This window comes from Pseudophryne corroboree, chromosome 2, assembly GCF_028390025.1.
Source record: "Pseudophryne corroboree isolate aPseCor3 chromosome 2, aPseCor3.hap2, whole genome shotgun sequence".
NCBI lineage: Eukaryota > Metazoa > Chordata > Amphibia > Anura > Myobatrachidae > Pseudophryne > Pseudophryne corroboree.
This window is the reverse complement of record NC_086445.1, coordinates 101,665,627-101,687,006: the sequence shown is the minus strand read 5'-3', so window position 1 is coordinate 101,687,006 and position 21,380 is coordinate 101,665,627. Positions and strand designations below refer to the sequence as shown.

Here is a 21,380-nt window from a genome sequence, read left to right as displayed (position 1 = left end):
TGGACAGTTCTCTTGTAATCCCTCTAATTTCTTCTGTTACACCAGTCCCAGGTATTTCTGTATGAAGATATGTTTCTGTTATTGTCCAGGCTAATTCTTTCCAGTGAAGCTGGTGATTGTAGTCTGTTTTTCAATTGGTTAACTAGGCAACACCATTTGAGTTCATAGGACTATGCAGGACAATGCGCAATGTTGAGCTACCATATACATGTATATAGGGCATAACCCGGACTTCATATGATGTTGAATTGAATTGACCCCATAAAATTGTGAAGAAGGGAAGAGGTCAGGGGAGAAGAGGTAGATTTGGATGTTGTCAGCACAGAGGTGGTATTGGAGGCCCATTGAGCTAAGTTTTTCACCAAGATACAGGGCGGTAACTAGGGTGGTGCAACATGTGCCACTGCACAGGGTACCGCAAGGCAGTGGTGTTGTTCTGCAGCACTTGGTAATTTTCTGTTTTAATCAATCTCATTTGCAACTTTCTCCTCTTTAATCCCAGGGATCACCTGGCAGCTCGCATCTCCCTCTCACATCCCTAAGCACCATCAGTCACACACTCCTTTATTTAAGACACACATTTCAAAACACTCTCATACTTCCCGTACAGGAAAAAAATGATTTATGAGTAAGGTGTCTGACTGCAATATGGAAGGTTTTGAGTTTGAACCCTGGGTATGACAGTATTTTGAAATGTGTGCTTTAAATAAAGGAGGATGTGACTGAAGGTCCTGGTTATGACTGCTAAGAAATGTGAGATTTAAAATAAAGGCTAATGTAACGTAAGGACAAAGAGCTCTTCATAAATAATGCTAGTGGGGAATGCAATATAATTCAGGTTGAACACGATGGACCACTAGTCTTTTTTTTAACCTCACCGACTATGGGGGTAAATCAGAGTTGATTGCAGCATCAAATTTGTTAGCAGTTGGGCAAAACCATGTGCGGTGAAGGGGTGGTGGCAGATATAACATGTGCAGAGAGAGTTAGATTTGGGTGGGGTGTGTTCAAACTGAAATCTAAATTGCAGTGTAAAAATAAAGCAGCCAGTTTTTACCCTGCACAGAAACAATATAACCCACCCAAATCTAACTCTCTCTGCAAATGTTATATCTGCCACACCTGCGGTGCACATGGGCCCTCATTCCGAGTTGATAGCACCAGGCAACTTTTTGCTGCTGGTGCGATCAACTAATCTCCGCCTACGGGGGAGTGTATTTTAGCATAGCAGGGCTAAGATCGCTTGTGCAGCCCTGCTATGCTAAACAGTTTCACACAAAACAAGACCAGCCCTGGACATACTTACCCTGTGCGACGGGTCCAGTGATGATGGTCACGGCTTTGACGTCAGACATCCGCCCTCTGTTCGCCTGGAAATGCCTGCGTTTTTCTTACCACTCCCCGAAAACGTCTTCAAACGGTGAGTTGACGCCCTGGAACGCCTTCCTGCTGTCAATCTTCTTGCGGTTGCCGTTGCGACCTCTTTCTTCGCTGTCAGCATCGTTGCACGCCGCGCAAAGAAGTGCAGCGTGCGATCGGGTTGGAATGAGGGCCCTGGTTTTGCCCAAATGCTAACAAATTTGCTGCTGCGATCAGGTCTGAATTACCCCCTATGTTACTGTAAGAGGATTGTCGTCCAAATCCATTTACTTGGGAGTGTTCTGTACGTATAGGTGTTGTATAAGTAGCAGAGCAGGGGATCAAGTATGGAGCTTTAGGGAACCCCCATATGAAGTGGGGACAGAGAAAGAGATGGTAGAAAAACAGAATGGGTGACTGGAAAGATAGGAGAGCACAGTGTTGCACAGACACATGGAGTGAAAGTTATGTGGGAGTGTGTGGTATAGGGTATGGGAAGTAACAAAGAAATCAAGAAGGATAAACACTGTAAAGTAATCCTTTAATTTACTGTATATAAGAGATGATTGTTGGTCACTTTGGTGAGGGAACTTTAGGGGATAATTGGAATGGAACTCTGGAGATTTATCAACCTTTATGAAGAGGACAGGTGGGGAAGTTACACATACGGACCAATCAGATGGTAGCTGTGATTTTATACAGTGTTCTTGTTAAACGATAACTAAAAACTGGTTGGGGTGCCCGTCAGATGCTTTTATTTCTACCAGGGTGAAATGTTCTAGGATATACAAACCATTTCCATTGTACCATACCGTACACCATCTTCAGTGGAGTGTGGATGAATAGGACATGCATGCGATACAGTACAGTGGAAATATTTTTTACTTACTGGGAAATGGAAGCATCCAGGCCTGGGGGCTGGCCAATCAGCTGAAGCATCTCTCTGAGTGGTGAAACTTTAGTAATGTGGATGGATGACTTGCACCAGAAGTGTCTGAAATTTGGGAAGACCAGGGATATGCATCCTGAGACATTAGAACAGTTTAACTTCAGTTCCAGGTACTAAAGTTGTAGTTTACAGATAGGGACAGTGTCGGAGTGGGATTATTAAGGGCCCATCGGAGGCTTGGACAGATATTAGAGAACTTGTAACTGACTCTCTAATAGAGTAACATTGTTTAATTTGAGTGCAGTGTCTAGAACTTGCAGTGTCTAGAACTTGATAACTTGTCTAGAACCATGTGGGCAAGTCTGACCCTGGATAGGGAGTTTTGTCCTAGCGCTTTCTACAGATGGAGCCACGATCATCTTGATTCTATGCTGCACCTAGTCACACCATAGTTTATTAGCATAAGCCTTTCTTCTATTGTTCTCAGCTGCAATACAATACAGAGAGAACAATACAGCAGGAGATTAAGTCATTACAGCAGGGGATTAAATCCAACTGCCCTTGCTCAATTAATCCTATTAAAGGCCAAGATAAAGATGGCTCTATCCGTATGTCTTATTGGTGTGCATAAATGATATAACTTCCTCCCATTAATGTGGTTATAAAATAAAAAGAACAGAAAATTAGATCATAGTTTATACTTTTGTACAGTTGTGTAGGTGTATGGTGCAATATAAAAACTCACCATATAAATGACAAAGGTAGATGTTGGACAATCTTAACACTGTTGTCCTGTAGTAGCTGCTCAGCAACATTGTCCTCTTTACATCCGTGTGTTCAGTATCATGGATACAATACTCAGGAGATAGGGAAAAACGTGAAACATACAATTGTGTATATCTTTCAAACCTAGTGATGGATACAAATGTTTATAATGGTTGCACTCACCTTTAGTAAATTACTAGCTGTAGTACCTGGTGTTGCCGGGATAAAATCTTGAAGTTATTAATTTATCAATGAGTTGGATGTAACTGTCAACATTTTAAAAAGAATTAGCAACTTATCAGCTCTTCCAACACACCCATGAGGTGGCTGCCCAGTGTGTTTTTTTTTTTTTTTTTTTGGAGTGTTACCAGTGGCCCTAATCCCCAGTTTTTCTTTCTGTTCAGTTTTATAATAATTTTTTACATTGCGAGATGGGTTTAAAGTTTCCCTTCTGTTATCAATGTTGCTATTCCAAGGCTTTTGGGTACACAAGATTGTTTGTGTTCCTGCCTCAATTTCTGTCAATTATTTTAGGTTATTTCAGTCAGTTATTTCAGGTAATTGAATTATGGTTGTTTCTGTCACTCATTACAGTTCATTAACGTTTTCATCCAAATCCATCCAGTGGCAGGCCCAGAACAGTTCAAGGTTCTGTCTGGCATACACCAACGGGAGGTCCAACCAGGACCTCAATCCCCTAGTATGTCTTTTGGGATACAATGTTGTCACTGTGTGAAGTTTTCATCTAAATCCATCCAGTGGAAGGCTCAGGATAGGCTCCCTGGGTCAAAGTTCTGGCCAGCATACACCAACCCGGAACCTAACACCCCCCCATCTAAAACCTGTCCAGGATCCAACTGGACCACCTCCCATTGGTTTCATCCCAATCGGTGCAGGGTTGTCCGAATGCATAACCGGACAGACAAACAAACATACCAATACATTTTATATATTTTAAGATTATTCTAAAAATCATCCATCTGCATGACATACTTATAGAATTTATCTTAAAGTAATACTGTACTTTCACTTTAAAAATGCTTTGTTGTGTTGATGATACGTCATGTTGTTGTGAGGTTTCCTTCCACCAAACACTTGTTTACAACAAAAATTATGTTTTTAATATTTGTTGTACTGTCGCTTTGTCAAATTGTCACGTTGTCACTATCTGGTTTAAAAACTTAGATTTTTTTATACAAAACAACTGTAAGATTTGGCAGCTTCACCTTCAGAGATGTGGAAGATATCTATATACAAACAAACTTACTCTTTTATATACATATTTTATATATATATATATATATATATATAAAATACTAAAAAATCCCTTAACGCGCTCTAAAAATGGAAGAAGCTATAAATTTAACGTATATTGATTTCTCCAAACCTATACCTTAATTGATGGGCAAGCTTCCACACAGAGATGATCCCCCGTCGAAAGAGACTAATAATAAACTGAAACAGAATGTATCTCTGTGGAGCGCACCTATTGTAATATGTCTTAATATTATACTATCTAAAGATTCAATTTAATATAATTATATATTCGGTTGCTGATGAAGATAGGATAACTTTACAAACACACCTTTTTTCTTCAAAAAACACTTATTTTTTATTTCTAAAAATGATTTAAGATTTTCATCTCATTAAAACAAATTAATAAACATTTTCACAATGTGTTTTTTGTTCATTGTATACATAGTATTGAATTACAACTTTTCCAAACAATAAAACATGTACTTTCACCCAACGCGTTTTGTCTTATATAGACTTCTTCAGGGGTGTTTTTTTTTATAGGTAACGGATAATTATTTAATTTGAAATGGCTGTTTTTTCATGAAAATATAATCCATATTAAACTGGAAGTTATTTTTATTAAAAAACTCCCATAATTTAGCTGTGTTTGTAGAGCTTTCTATTTGAAACCACTGAAAATTTGTATTATTCTTAACAGACTTTTTATTTATAATCCTCCCACAATTTTTCATATATCAACTTTGTGAGTTTTGAATCTGTATTTGCTTTGGATCTCTATTTAAAAAAAACAACAACATAAAAACTGCTAAAATCAAAGATTTTGGGCCTGTTTTTGTTCCTATGGTATTATTAACCTCAATAACATTAATTTCCACTCATTTCCAGTCAATTGTGATCCCTCACAGCTCACATTATTGTTTTCATCCAGTTTAGGCCAAAAGGTTGCACCGAGGTAGCTGGATGACTAACTAAGCAACAGCAGTAGGTGGCACAAACACGTGACACTTAAATTTCCAACATGGCACATCTAGGAAACAGAATGACACTGCAGTGGTAGACAGGGTGCTAGTTTTATAAACTATACAAATGTTTGTCATCACAGTCAGCAATGCTCTAAATAGCACATAATGCAAAAAAAAAAGAGGTGCAATTTGGAATTGTCCTTAGGCACTCCCACCCATCCTTATGTTGTATATATTAAACAGGACATGCACAGTTTAACAAACCAATCATTCCAGCGAAAGGAACTGTCACTTGTGGCTCAAATGATTGGTTTGTTTGGGCCCCCACAAAACAATTTTTAAAGACTACCTCGGATTGGGGTAAAAATAATCCCACACCCAAGAGGTGGCTTTTTTGGGCCTATGACTAGGCATCGCAATGGCTTTCTTTTTATCACGGTCAACAACTGCAGCCACCGGTGGCTGACTTACACAAACAACATTATCAACATCCTCCTCGGTGTCAGATAGTAGTAGTATACACATATCCCCCTCATCCTGTTCCACCTCCACACACAAATCCTCAATTTCTATTATGTCCTCCTCATCATTACCATCTTTACTTGTACTGCTCCCCACATGTGCAGATGGTTCAGAAATGGTGGAAGAAGGTGAAAGAGGCTTCTCTATAAGGACAGTGTGAGAAATGTCATACTCACACATAGCTGACGTGGACACCCCTAAACGTTCCTCAAGAATGTCTGATGGTTCTGAGTCTGAATGCACAATTTGTCTTAATGTCTTTGCAGCTAACTTTACTTTTGATTTTTTTTCTTTACCACTGTAAAATTAAATGATTTTACATGCCCCGACTTAAGTCCTCTATGCCCCTGGGCATATGACTTAGTAGATGATACTGACGGACTTGTATCGTCATGACTGGTGGCAGCAGGGCCGAAACTAGGATTCTTGACACCTGGGGCAAGGCAGTAATTTGGCGCCCCCCATGCACACACACACTTTGGAACCATGTCAAAAACACAGTAAAAAACAGTTTGCAAAGTGACAACCAGCACCGTCAGGGTGCATCCAGCACACATTCACTAGGAAAATGCATAGGAACACAAGAAAACTAACAAGCACCTCAGATAAAGTATTGTCGGGGACTCTGACTGGCCAAATGCTGTAGGACTACAAAACCCAGCATGCCAGTCAGGACCTAAGGCAAATTAAAGAGAAAGAGTACCAACTTTCTGGGGAGGGGAGATACACAGTGTGGGTTATATTGGCTGCATAGAGGAGTCCCTAGGACTGGCTGGTGTTATATGCCTAATATAAGCCATGCAATCACTGGGGGGAGGACTGCAACTGGACAACTGCTGTAGGACTACACAGCCCTGCATGCCAGTTGGGACCTAGGACCACTCTTTGGAGAGCAGCAGCTGTCCTGGCGTATAGAGACCTCACCTCAGTGCCCAGACTACTTATCGGCGGCTGCTGCTTCCTTTTGCCCTGGCCTGGGGGAGCTGCCGTGCAGGAAGGGGGAGGCCCTGAGGAACAGGGCCGGGGGCAGACATAGTTTACACAGGCACAGGAGTGTGTGAACGGCCAGTCCCGCCCCATTCATAAGTGTTCTAGTTGCCAGGGCTGTAGTTTCCCAGGAGTCCACATTGGTGGTACTGAGAAGCGGGGACCTACAGTGAGGGTTCTGTCTGGGACCCGGCAGTAGGTAGCCCCTAAGGGCCCTGTCCTCCTCTGGTGGAGCTGTGTGCGGGAAGGGGGAGGCGCTGGGGAACAGGCCTGTGGGCAGACATCGCTTACACAGGCAAGGAGTGTGTGAGCAGCCACGGACAGCACTCCGGAAATGAAAGGGGGCAGCTGGAGAGTCCTTGGTCACCGCCCTTGACAGATTCATTAGTGTTCTAGTTGCTGGGGAGGGGGGAGTTTCCCAGGAGTCCACGCTGGTGGTTCTGGGGAACGGGTACCTGCAGCCATTGTTCTTGGGGGCTAATTCAGACCTGATCACTAGGCTGCGTTTTCGTACAGTGGGCGATCAGGTCTAAACTATGCATGCGTATGCACCGCAATGCGCAGGCATGTCGCACGGGTACAAAGCGGATAGCCACTCAGCGATGGGTTTGTGCGGAGGATCCATTTGCACGGGCGTTCGCAAGGAGATAGACAGGAAGAAGGCATTTGTGGGTGGCAACTGACCATTTTCAGGGAGTGTTTGGAAAAATGCAGGCGTGTCCAAGCGTTTACAGGGCAGGTGTCTGATGTCAATTCCGGTCCTGAACAGGCTGAAAAGTAAGTCCTTGGATACTCAGACACTGCACAAATTCTGTTTGTGCATCACTGCTACACATGCATTCGCACACTTGCACAGCTAAAATACACTCCTCCTGTAGACGGCGACTATCTGATCGCAGCATTGCAAAAATCGCCTGCGATCAGGTCTGAATTAGGCCCTTGGACTTGGCAGAAGGTAGCCTCTTAGGGTTGAGAGGAAGGAGGGGAGGTAGAGTACCCATCTCTGCACCCTCTCAGATACTGCACCCAGGGCGCATGCCCCCTTAGCTCCCCCCCCCCCCATAGTTGCGGCCATGCTTATGAAAATAAAATAAAAATTGTATAGTACACTGGGGTACAGCACACAAAAATATTCTAATTATATTTTTAGACTTTTTCTTTTATAACTTTTATTACCCCTTTTTTCAGATACAGCAGCCAGAGCACCCCTTTTTCAGATACAGCAGACAGAGCACCCTTTTTTCCGATACAGTAGACAGAGCAGCCCTTTCAGATACAGCAGACAGAGCACCCCGCTTAGACTGATACAGCAGACAGAGCACCCCGCTTAGACTGATACAGCAGAGCACCCCTTTTAAATACAGCAGACAGAGCACCCCTCTTGGACTGATACAGCAGGTCACCCCTTTAAGATACAGCAGACAGAGCACCTATTTCAGATACAGCAGAAAAAGCACCCACCCCACGCCAGACAACACAGTACTGAGATGGACACGTTCGCCCAGTACACTCTCCACAGCTGGAGTGAAGATGGCGCTGATCACCAGGGACCTTTATAGAATCCAAAACCCAAGAGAATCTAACAGCGGGATGAAGTCGTTCGGCCTCGATTTGGGATCCGAGTAAGACAGGAAGTCCCAAGCCGGACTCGGATCTGGACTCAGAATGCAAAGTTCGGGTGGATCCGGTTGTCGGAGAACCAGACTCGCTCATCTCTAATCTATATAAGTCGCCCATAAGTTTATTGTACTAATCTTCGAGTTGCTGTCATTTACCGTCCACCTGGCATTTCCTCCAAATTCCTCGACAACTTTGCTTCCTGGCTACCTCACTTCCTCTCTTCTGACATTTCCTCCATTATCCTAGGTGATTTCAACATCCCTATCGATAACCCCACAAAACCACCTGCCTCTAAACTCCTTAACCTCACCTCTTCACTTGGTCTCTCCCAGTGGACCACCTCACCCTCCCATGTGAACGAGTGCTCACTGGATCTGGTTTTCACTCACCGCTGTGATATTTCTGATTTCTCCAATTCCCCTTTTCCCCTCTCTGACCACCACTTGCTCTCATTCAACTTATCTATCTCTGCTCCCCCATCTCTCCCTCCTAAGGCTACCATCACTAAGCGTAACATTGAGGCTATTGACACCTCATCCCTATCCTCCCTGTTTGACTCACTTCTCTCTCCTCTTCTCTCTCTCACATGCCCTGAACAAGCCACATCCCTATACAATGCATCTCTTACTTCAGCCCTTGACTCTGTTGCTCCGCAAACCACTATTCACCCTCGCAGATCAACACCTCAACCCTGGCACACCAAATGCACCAGATATCTACAAAAATGCTCACGTACTGCCGAGCGACAGTGGAGGAAATCATGCTCTAAAGCAGACTTCCTCCATTTCAAATTCATGCTCTCATCCTTCAGTGCTGCCCTTTCCCTCGCTAAACAATCATACTTCAAAATCCTCATCTCTACCCAGTCTTCCAACCCCCGGCACCTCTTTGCCACTGTTAACTCCCCCCTCTGCCCACCACCACCTCCTCTCCCTTCCTCGTTGTCTCCTCTTGACTTTGCCACTTATTTCACATCCAAGATTGACTCCATACGTCAGGACATCACATCCCACCAGACCAGCAACCAGCCATCACCCATCCTTTGCCTCCCCTCCCCTTCCCTCTTACCAACTCTGACATCTTTCTCCCATGTATCTGGCGAGGAAGTTATGGCCCTCATACATTCCTCCCCCCCCCCACAACCTCCCCACTCGACCCTATCCCCTCCCACCTCCTCCGCTACCTCTCTCCTTCTGCCTGTTCCCATCTTGCCCACCTTCTCAATCTCTCCCTCTCATCAGGCACTGTCCCCTCTGCCTTCAAGCATGCTCTTGTCTATCCAACTATCGACCCATCTCTCTCCTCCCCTTTGCCTCCAAACTTCTTGAGCGTATTGTCTATAATCGCCTCACTGCCTTTCTTTCCTCTCACTCACTGCTTGACTTATTCCAGTCTGATTTCCGCTCTCTCCACTCCACTGAAACTGCCCTCACAAAAGTCTGCAATGACCTCCATGCAGCCAAATCTAAGGGCCACTACTCTCTGCTTATTCTTCTTGACCTCTCTGCTGCTTTTGACACTGTGGACCACCCTCTCCTTCTACAAATCCTTCACTCTCTTGGTCTACGCGATACTGCCCTCTCCTGGCTGTCCTCCTACCTCTCTGATCGTTCCTTCTCTGTGTCCTCTCATGATGCTACCTCGCCCCCACTTCCACGAACTGTTGGTGTCCCCCAAGGTTCTGTTCTTGGTCCTCTCCTTTTCTCTCTCTATATGTCCTCTTTAGGTGAACTCATTAGTTCTTTTAACTTCCAGTATCACCTCTATGCTGATGACACTCAAATCTACCTCTCCTCCCCTGATCTCTCCACGGCTCTCCTCACTCGTACCTCTAACTGTCTTTCTGCTATCTCTTCCTGGATGTCCCAGCGCTTTCTTAAACTCAACATGTCTAAGACTGAGCTGATCATCTTCCCACCCTCCCGCACAACCTCACCTCCCACAATCTCATTATCCATTGATGGCACGACTATCTCCTCTAGCCCCCAAGTACGCTGTCTTGGTGTAATCCTTGACTGCTCCCTCTCCTTCAAACCACACATTCAGCCCCTCTCACAAACCTGTCATTTTCATCTCTAAAACATTTCCAGGATCAGACCTTTTCTCACCCAGGATGCCACTAAGATCATTATTCACTCACTGATTATTTCCAGACTGGACTACTGTAATCTCCTCCTAACTGGCCTCCCTAACAATTACCTCTCTCCACTCCAATCTATCCTCAATGCTGCTGCCCGGCTTATCTTCCTCACCAAATGCACTACGTCCACCTCCCCTCTCCTACAAGCCCTTCACTGGCTTCCCTTCCCTTTCAGAATCCAATTCAAACTTCTCACACTCACTTACAAAGCTCTCACCCACTCCTCTCCCATCTACATCTCTGACCTTATCTCCCTTTACTCTTCCACCCGTCCTCTTCGCTCTGCTAATGCACGCCGACTCTCCTGTCTTCTGATTACTTCCTCCCACTCCTATCTCCAAGATTTTTCACGTGCTGCTCCCTTCCTCTGGAATTCTTTACCTCTCCCCCTCAGACTCTCCACCTCTCTACAAAACTTCAAACGGGCTCTTAAGACCCATTTCTTTACCAAACCCAGCCAAATCTCATCCTAACCCTCTGTTCCACGCTCTCTATGTACCCCATCTGTGTCACCCCTGTCTGTCTACCCCTCCCCTTAGAATGTAAGCTCTCACGAGTAGGGCCATCTTCCCTCATCTGCTTATCCTTTTCTTACTTTAATAATCCTCAACTGCCCAAATCATGCAGTTTTTTGGCCACCTGGAGCTTATCTCTGTCATTTACTGGTGTAGTTATGCTTAGTTACCCTGTACTTGTCCTATATTGTCTTCAACTGTAAATCACTGTTTTCCTGTTTTGATTATGTGCATATGTACTCTGTAACTGGGCGCTGCGGAACCCTTGTGGTGCCATATAAATAAAGGATAATAATAATAATAATAATAATAATAATAATAATAATAATAATTGTAACACACTTAAACATATATATATATATATATATATATATATATATATATTTAAACTAGCTTAACACTAAGAAATAACGACACGGACACCAACTGCTAGATTTAAAATGTCAACAGGTATTTATTGTTTGATGACCTAATTTTAGCCCTGTATTGGAGGATGGCAAAGAAAGGCGCTACCAACTCACCAGCCCCAGTCAACTAGAACAGCCTCCTAAAGCATAACCCGCAATGTGCAGGACTCACCACCCTTTAATCTAGCAGGGCAATGGACGAAACCGTCCGAAGTCCACCCGCAGGGGGAGGACACACTCGCCGTCTTCCAAAAAGGGGTGCCCCACAATGACCACTTATGCAAGCTTTTGACCACTGGCTGGTACCGACTTTCCGCCCATCTGTCTGTCAAAGCCAACAACTATAAGAAAACAGAAGGCAAAATAGCGAACCAAAAATCAAAGTGACAAAATGCAGGGTGGGTGGGAGAGGCTTCCAAATGGCAAAGAGAAAGATTGCCCCCAGGACCTGCCTATTCAATTTCATACTGTATTGTACACTCCTCCTACAATCTCTCTAATAGGCAGACAAAAACACTTGACCCAAAATGACATCACTAAGCTAGTACTGCCCTGTCTTTAACCCATTAGTCACAAAAATCAGGGCGCTTATGTGGCTTCATGCTTAGGCAGCCTTCAGCTTGCTTTATTATTATTTTCACAACTCTTTTACCTTGATATCAATCTATTGTATTCGAATGTGGACATTTGTTGGTATTTTGTAATTTGCTTGTTTTATTTACTATGAAACATTTAATGTGTTGTGTGAGCCGTATCACAGGCATTTTTTATTCAAATTACTGATATTAATTTCTAAGACCTGCTGTAGGTTTGCAGTCTGCCTGGCTTATCATGTTGTTTTTTCTAACTGAAACAGGTGGAAACTATCGGTGATGCTTACTGTGTGGCAGCTGGGCTGCACAGGAAAAGTAAAAGTCATGCCAAGCCAATCGCACTAATGGCTTTGAAGATGATGGAACTTTCTGAAGAAGTTCTCACACCTGATGGGAGACCTATTAAGGTAAGATATATTCTTATCACTAAAATGAGAAGCACATACAGTATGTGGATATTATTCTGCCATACTATACATGTTTCTCTTATCCAAACTGGTACAAAATAGAGCATCTACAGTATATAAGATTTGTGAGTGCTGGTAAAAATGACCAACGAGAACACACATGGGACCTTACATGCAGAGCACATGCCGTCTGCAATTAGGGGGTAATTCAGAGTTGATCGCAACAGCAAATTCGTTAGCAGTTGGGCTAAACCAAGGTGGTCATTCCGAGTTGTTCGCTCATTGCCGTTTTTCGCCACGGAGCGATTAGGAGGAAAATGCGCATGCGCATGATACGCAGTGCGCATGCGTTAAGTTATTTAACACAAAACTTAGTAGATTTACACAAGCTCCAGCAACGTTTTTTCAACGCTCGAGTGATCGTAGTGTGATTGACAGGAAGTGGGTGTTTCTGGGCGGCAACATGGCGTTTTCAGGGAGTGTGCTAAAAAACGCAGGCGTGCCAGGTAAAAACGCAGGAGTGGCTGGAGAAACGTGGGAGTGGCTGGCCGAACGCAGGGCGTGTTTGTGACGTCAAACCAGGAACTAAACAGACCGAGGTGATCGCAGTCTAGGAGAAGGTCCGGAGCTACTCAGAAACAGCAATGAATTATTTAGTAACAGTTTTGCTAATCTTTCGTTCGCATTTCTGCTAAGCTAAGATACACTCCCAGATGGCGGTGGCTTAGCGTTTGCAATGCTGCTAAAAGCAGCTAGCGAGCGAACAACTCGGAATGAGGGCCCATGTGCACTGCAGGGGGGGTGGGGGGGGGCAGGTATAACATCTGCAGAGAGAGAGTTAGATTTGGGTGGGTTATTTTGTTTCTGTGCAGGGTAAATACTGGCTGCTTTATTTTTACACTGTATTTTAGATTTCAGTTTCAACACACCCCACCCAAATCTAACTCTCTCTGCACATGTTATATCTGTACCCCTGCAGTGCGCATGGGGGGTCATTCCGAGCTGATCGCTCGCTGCCCATTTTCGCAGCGCAGCAATCAAGTAACAAAAAGGCATTTCTGCGCATGAGTATGGGCAGCAATGCGCACGCGCGTCGAACGGGTACAAAGCCCGTTGTGGTTGTGCACAGGTTCTAGCAAAGTTTTTCTTCGCACTGACGGCCGCAAGAAGATTGACAGAAAGGGGGTGTTTCTGGGTGTCAACTGACTGTTTTCAGGGAGTGTTTGCAAAAACGCAGGCGTGTCTGAAAAAAAGCAGGCGTGGCTGGGCGTACACTGGGTAGATGTATGACGTCAAATATGGACACGTATAGGCTGAAGTGATAGCAAGGGCTGAGAATTTTCAGAGCTACTCTGAAACTGCACAAACTGTTTTTTGCAGCGCTCGGCTGCACAAGCGTTCGCACTTCTGCTTAGCTAAAATGCACAACCCAGTGGGCGGCGAAATAGCGTTTGCACGGCTACTAAAACTAGCTAGCCAGCGATCAGGTCGGAATGACCCCCGCGGTTTTGCCCAACTGCTAACAAATTTTCTGCTGCGATCAACTCTGAATTAGGCCCCTAGTGTCTGGTTGGTGCGACATCTGAATGAAGATAACCCTGCACAGGAAGAGGAACTGCAGCGCATAAATAAGAGAGTCATAGTGGAGAAGAGTGAGAGACAGAGGTGTAGGAGAGAAACAGACTCACTGAGGGGCAGAAGAGCAAAAGTGAAAAAGTGGGTGAAAAAGGAATAGGGGGATAGAAAAAAAGAGAAAAATGGACAGAAAGAGGAGGGAAGCAGGACAGAGTAGGCGATGTATCAATTTTTGCAAATAAATTGCAATAGTCCTGCATATTAGATCACCGGTATGCAGGATTACGTATACGCTGGGACAGCTCTTCTGATATAGACCTGTCCCAGTGATGCTAATCTTTCGTTCGCAATTCTGCTAAGCTAAGCTAAGATACACTCCCAGAGGCCGGCGGCCTAGCGTGTGCAATGCTGCTAAAAGCAGCTAGCGAGTGAACAACTCGGAATCACCCCCATAGTGTATTCATTTGTTGTTTTCTATCTATACTGTTCTTGATGTCTTTCAATAAGTAAAACTGCTATAAAACGAATAAAAATTACAATTACCTAAAAACAAAAACAATAATGTTTATGCAGGTGTCCATATATCATGTAATATGACATTTATTTGATGCACAGTTATACATCATTGTAGAGAAAATACCTAATAACACAAAGAGTGCAGTATAGTGTGTGTGTATATATATATATATATATATATATATATATATGTTTCATATACATGTTACAGCTTCTGTTGAAGTTGGTGGTTGGTTCTGTACCTTTTGTTTTGGCAATGACCTAACATTCTGATTGGTTAGTCCAGTGTCATCCAATCCTGCGAAAGTTGATCAAATTGACTACTAGCTGATTCCACCACCTTGAGTTGTCTGTTCATTGGCTACAGACTGATTCTCTACCTGCCTAATGCAAAACTGTTTACATGGCATACAAGGTTTTTAGTCACTGATAGAGCAACACTGAATGGGGTAGACGAGTGTCTGAGTACAAGTGACTCTTATAGCCTGTCACAGTGATTTTTTTTTTCCATGGGATTACTAATTTAATTAAGTAAAGAACAAATTTAGATTTTGCCATTTAAAACTTCTTTCTTGCCACAGCCCAAATGTAAATGTCTGAGAGGCGCTTTCCCTACTCTGTGACCTTACTGATGTGCGCTCTTGCTGCCATCTGCCAGCGCCTGTCACTCTGACAGGCAGTAACGGTGCCGGCAGCAGGAAGAGCGGTTCCCCCCTTCCTGCCTTCTCACCATCACAGCCCTTACCTTGGTGGCAGTGTGAGCAAAGCCAGCGCTGAGGTGACCCGCTGAAAGGAGCCGCGCTGCGTGTTACTGCAGCGCTGACAGGCTCCAGTAACTCACGTCTCCCCACCAGACCCAGTGTTTACCGGATCCAGCGGGGAAGGAAGTGGCAGCCGCGGCGGAAAACGCAGGAGGTCAGTGATGACAGGTGCAGCCCACCCTGAGAGGCGGCCCGGGCAGTACTTGGAGTGCAGTGACGGGCTTCCATCTCTGCCTGTCCGGAGCAGAGGCGGAAACCATGAGCTTGGGACTGTGGGCGCCAGGCAAGCAGGAGCGGGAGGAGCGTCAGTTGGGGGGGAGGATATGCGGCCACTCGGGGTGTATGTAAAAGGTGTGCCAACAGGGCAAATGCGCTGTGGGCAATGCACCTTCTGCACACACCTAGTTATGGCCCTGTATAGCAGTATATACTGTACTAACACAATACAGTAAAAAGCTGCTGCTGCAGAGTATGATAGTAAAGGAAATGTTATTCCATATTAATAAAAGTAACCAAAAATAATTTGTTCAACTAAACTTAATTGAAAATGTTGGCTAAATGAACCTGAACAATATATTTCTTATTTCAAGTCAGTCTGTACTGTGTATGACAGCATAGTTGCCAACTGTACAGAAAATAAATAGCCCGCATTCAGCTGATCCCATACCATCCACAGTACCAGCTGCATGTCAGTATAAATGCATTACGTATACACATAATACATTCCAAAAGCACAGATGTCAGGGCTTATCCTTCCTCTTACAAACCTGCACGTATCTAGCAAAATGACAGCGTGATGTATTTTTACATACGTGCAATTGTTGCTAGTCCTACTGTAGTTAAAATAAAATATACTCACCTCTCAGAAATTTAGGCTAACATGCAGTAAAGGGTGTTTTCTAATTCACACCAAATAGCAATATATAGGATGGAAGGACAGTTACTAAGACAACATTGAACTACTGTATATTTAGAAACAAAATAATTATGGCGGATCTTCTGCTTCTTTATGTTAATAACAGGATCTTCATTTGAAAGGGGAGAGTCTCCTGTTAGGTCCTCTTAGTAGTTATGGCCTGAAAATGATCACACAATAACATTATATACTATATTATATCATCAGAGATGAGGATGTCAGGGGTAGCAGTTGATTTACCGATGGACACAATACCGACGGTCATAACCCTGATAGCCATTGACCGTCAAAATACAGAGACGGTCAAAAAAACGGCATTCATTATGCCGACATGTTCAAAATGCCGACATAGTCAGAATGCCGACATAGTCAGAATGCTGACATATGAAATGCTGACATGCATTTTTAAGGAATTTGTGCTCAAAAACAGACTTGTTCATACTGTACCATCCCAGTGGACCTGGCAGGGGAACATAATAGTGTGCTGAGCGCAGTGGGGCACCGTGCCCGAAGCATGGCAAGCGCAGCGAGCCATGCAAGGGGACACGGTACACTTAGATGGTGTCCATGTCGAAATATGTCAGTATTTTGACATGTCGGCATTTCAAATGTCAGTATTCTGACTATGTCTCCATTTTGAACATGTCACATAATGAATGTTGGTATTTTGACCGTATCAGTATTTAGACTGTAGGTCAATGGCTGTCGGGATTATGACTGTAGGTATTGTGTCCGTCGGTAAATCATACCATAATCTGCGATAGTCAGTATTATGTACAGTAGTGATGTCCAATAAAACATCTGTCTGTATCAGTTGTAAAAGTAATGCCCAATAAAATTCCACCAGAAGTACCTTGGGGCAGATGTACTAAGCCTTGTAAAGTGATAAAGTGAAGAGAGATAAAGTACCAACCAATCAGCTCCTGTTATTTTTCAAACACAGCCTGTAACATGGCAGTTAGGAGCTGATTGGATGCTGCTTTATCTCTCTCCGCCTTATCACTCTCCAAGGTTTAGTACATCTGCCTCCTAGTATCTAGGTTTGAATCTGAATGTCCATTCTTACCTTGTTTTCCACTAACATTCCCTGTCCTGTCTCAATGCCTTGGTTCCCCATTTCTTTGAACCTGGTTCCTCATCTCCAAGTCTAACAATCCTTTACATCTCTATGTAGGTATCTGGAATTAGGAGACTCTGCAGAAAAGTTCACCCTCCTACCATTTTAACAAAATTTACATTTTTAGCCTTTAAGTCAAGAGTATATTGATGCCCATTGACCATTGATGGTTTGTTACTGATGGTCGATGGTTTTACCACAGATGGAGGAGGGCTAAGCACGCCCAATTAATTAGCCCCATTCATGTCACCTAGACACCACCCCCTTTCCTGATAGGACCACTAACTTGTCGTGATTGAGAGCAGGGATACCCACTGATCATTGAAACCATCAATTGTGTAAAACACTGATGGCACCATCGATAAAGACCATAGGTCGTGAGTGAGCTCTCCAAAATTTGTAAGTCCGGGAGAGTGAGCAAGAATGACCTAGATGGCAATGCACTAAGTTTGGCTCCATCTCGTCTCCATTTGTCAAAAAAAAAAACATCCATTGAACTAGGAGCTAGAGGCTTAGCAGATGATCTGACTATAAGGATAGCAGTATAATTCCAGACAGTACTGTGTAACATAATGCAAGACCAGATCAGCCCTTGTGTGACATAAATAGGGCTCAATTATATTTTTTACTTTATTTTAGTAGAAAACCTGGAGAAGTGCTCACATACTGTATAAATGATGATAATATGAATGCTTATTTTCTGCAAATGTGTATTTCTGCATTCTCTAGTCTTGATACTTCGCCTGGACTTCTTGGCAGACTGCCACTGACATTTTCTAAAAATGAGATGCAAGTTGGCTGACGTGCTTACTGAAGAGATTGGCATTGTATCATTAGCAGAGAGACTCTCATGCAATTCTTTCTCCCCCTATGCAAAAGTAGTCATTATTAGAATCATACTATTGTGTCTTGTCTAACAAATAGCAGATGTTTTGTATGAGTTTATAAGAAAGTTTCTTAGAAATGTCACCTTGAAAACGTTCCTAAGCAACCGTCTATCTCTTACAGTTGTCTGTTCATGTCAGGCAGCCGAATACAAATAAATGTTCTTTTTTTTAGGCAATATAAAAATTACTTTCAGATGTTAGATTAATATTCAATGCACCAGTGCCAACATTAGATGTGTGATGTGTGTAAGAACAATGGGCCCGATCCCGGTGGAACTTACACAATGGTGTATCTATAATGGGTGGCAGGGTGTGAGGCGCACACAGGCCCTACTGCCCAGGGGTGCCTACACCGCACACCCTCATCAGCGCTGCAGAGCAGCAAAAATCATTGGGAAAACAACATGGCGGCCAATTTCCTGAGGATTTGTGCATGCGAAGTAGAGAAGCCCTTTGGGAACAAGGCACAAGCACCATGTTCCTGGAGACCGGTGCTGCGCTGCCAAAGAGGAAAGGGTCCGCACATAACCTGAACACAGGCCCTTTCATCTATTAAACCGCCCTGGGTTTGTGCATGTTTGATGGAAACTGGGAAAGATACTGTATATGAAAAGACCCTTGGAGGACACCTACAGGAAGAGGAAGGGATGGTTATATGGTGTCAGAGGTAGAGACAGAAGAGAAGGGGTTGGTTAGCCAGGAGGTGAACAATGATGGGACACAGTCCACTGGATTGGAGGATGTGACGGAGGAGGGGGTGGACAAAAGCATTAAACATGGCAGACAGATATGGGAGGATAAGGAGAGAGAATGCCCAAACACTGTCTTCTATAAATGACAATTTGTATCCAGGAGATAATATTACGAAGTTTAGGGAAACATATTTTCTGTGTATTGTAATGATTTTGAGGTGATGTTCGTGATAATAATAATAATAATAATAATAATTTTATTTATATAGCGCTCTTTCTCCAACAGGACTCAAGGCGAATACTGAACATTTCTACTGTGTGTTCTAATTGAAAAATAATTTAAAATTGGGAACAGCAGAACACTTATGACAATACTTAAAGGAATCCAAAACCTAACAGTCTAGTTGGCATAACCTGAGATGTTCAGGATTACCTGTGCACTTGCTGTGCAGTTGAATACAAACTTCTGTCCTCTGTTATCTTTCAGCTGTCTTCTGTTTAAAGAAGCTGACTACAGTGTCCTTCAATGGGATAACTGATGGGAAGTCTTCTACTGTATTCATTATATCTACCCAACTGGTCCCAATCTTTCCTACATATTTTCTGAAAGTTACCGAAGCTTTTACAATACATATTGATAAATGTTATCAGTAGATCTTTTGTATAAGATAACCCACATGCTTTAAGATTAATGATCATTTAAATGAATATGTGAAAAAAATAAATTGATTTCTAAAGCTTTGATACTGTATGGTCCAATAATAGTATTATCTGTTTGCAGATGAGAATAGGCATTCATTCCGGCTCAGTGTTTGCTGGGGTTGTTGGTGTGAGAATGCCTCGGTATTGTCTGTTTGGAAACAACGTCACATTGGCTAGCAAGTTTGAATCAGGGAGTCACCCTCGACGCATTAATGTCAGTCCAACAACATACCAGTAAGTACTTGTACTGTTTATATTAAGATTTTAACCTTTATTCATTCTTTAATGTATATTTATATTATCTATAAGGTATCCTTCTTCCTTTACTTAGTGTTTTTCTTATTTAATATGAAACTACATTTAATTTACTATTTCATTTCCACATTTCCCTGTATTTATATCACCTCCTGCTAATATGAAGACGAAGGGGACCTATAAATGTTCTGCATATTTAAGTGGTTTCTAAGTCATCACTAATGTTTTATATTCTCATAGTAGCTCTGCCCAGATGATTCAGTTATGAGATAACATCATAGTAGCCAACTTTCTGGCTGAGGGGACTGACAGGTCGGTGGTCAAGGGGGTGTGGCTGTCAAGAGAGCAGAGCAGGGAGAGTGACTCTGCACTTGTATCATTGTGGCCCCTCCACTATCATTGTTGCAATTGCTAGTATTGTAAAGTGGAGGCGGGTCCATGATGACATGATTCAAAATTAGTGGGCAGCTATGGGTTGCCTGCGGATTCCCTCCAGGAGACTTGTCTACTTTTCCAAATATCTGGGAGAGACACCCAAGATTCGAGAGTAGGCACATATGGATAACAAGCCTGATTATTTTGGAGTTCTAGCAACTTTAAAACAGGTAAAAAATTAGCGAAAAGCAGTGGCAAGTTATATGGCCGTGCCAAGGAGTCTTCACACCATAGGTAATTTAGAAGGTCTACTGAATGCAATCCCAGTATATATGCTGGGCTGAGTGAGCTCAACTATTATTGCTCTTGCTATCTCTCTTCCTTCTTTTGTTATCTCCACGACCTCCTGTCTTCACTCTCCACTGTCTCCCTCATCCCACCAGTGAAGCACTCCTGGTAGCTGCACAAAAAGGCCAGTTGACAATGAAGGCTTTATTATTGGTTGGCTGATACTCTCCCCACAAACAGCTACAGTTGTTATTCCATTACCTTATGTATGAAGTGTACCCCTTGCTAGTTTGTGGGCTCATTTGGCTGGGGTCATCATTACTTTCGGTTTTGTGTCTTTATGCAATATGTAATTTGTGTTGCGATCAGTATCAGAACTCCCAGAGGCAACAGCCAAGTGTGCTGGGGGGAGGGCACAGAGAGGAGAGGAGGGAATACCAGTATATTTAGTCCTGTGCTGTTTGCACACTGTATAGCCATCCCCACGAACCAGAGTGCCGCAATTAAGACCAGCAGTGAGTATTTTAAGGGAGTGGAGGATCAAAACTTTGGTCAGTTGGATGGCAGATAATGAGATGGTGTAATCAGGTGATCCTGCCTCCAGTCACCGTACTTCCACCACTAGCCTTAATCCTATTATACTGTTCTTAATAATACTACAGTGGTTTATAAAAACAAAGATGTTAAAAATAATGATGATGATGAAGTACAGTATGTTTAAGATAGTCAGCAAGATTGAGTATTAAGACCATTCTAAGGCCCCACTTTCATATATGCAGTCTATTGTAGGAAATGTTCTCCATGTAGAAATAGGCTATGCCATGTTGAGCTATGTACATAGGTATGTGCCCAGTTTGCACTCGCTTACACCTT

General features: G+C 43.3%; 1 protein-coding gene across 1 annotated transcript in view; it reads left to right on the top strand.

The window, feature by feature from the left end:
* The window catches only part of GUCY1A2 (guanylate cyclase 1 soluble subunit alpha 2), a 374,872-nt gene that overhangs the window by 339,372 nt on the left and 14,120 nt on the right, over positions 1-21,380 (top strand). Inside the window, exons 6-7 of the mRNA XM_063951569.1 lie at positions 12,280-12,423; positions 19,669-19,823. Coding sequence (XP_063807639.1) covers positions 12,280-12,423; positions 19,669-19,823 — 299 coding nt within the window. The remainder of the gene's footprint in view (positions 1-12,279; positions 12,424-19,668; positions 19,824-21,380) is intronic.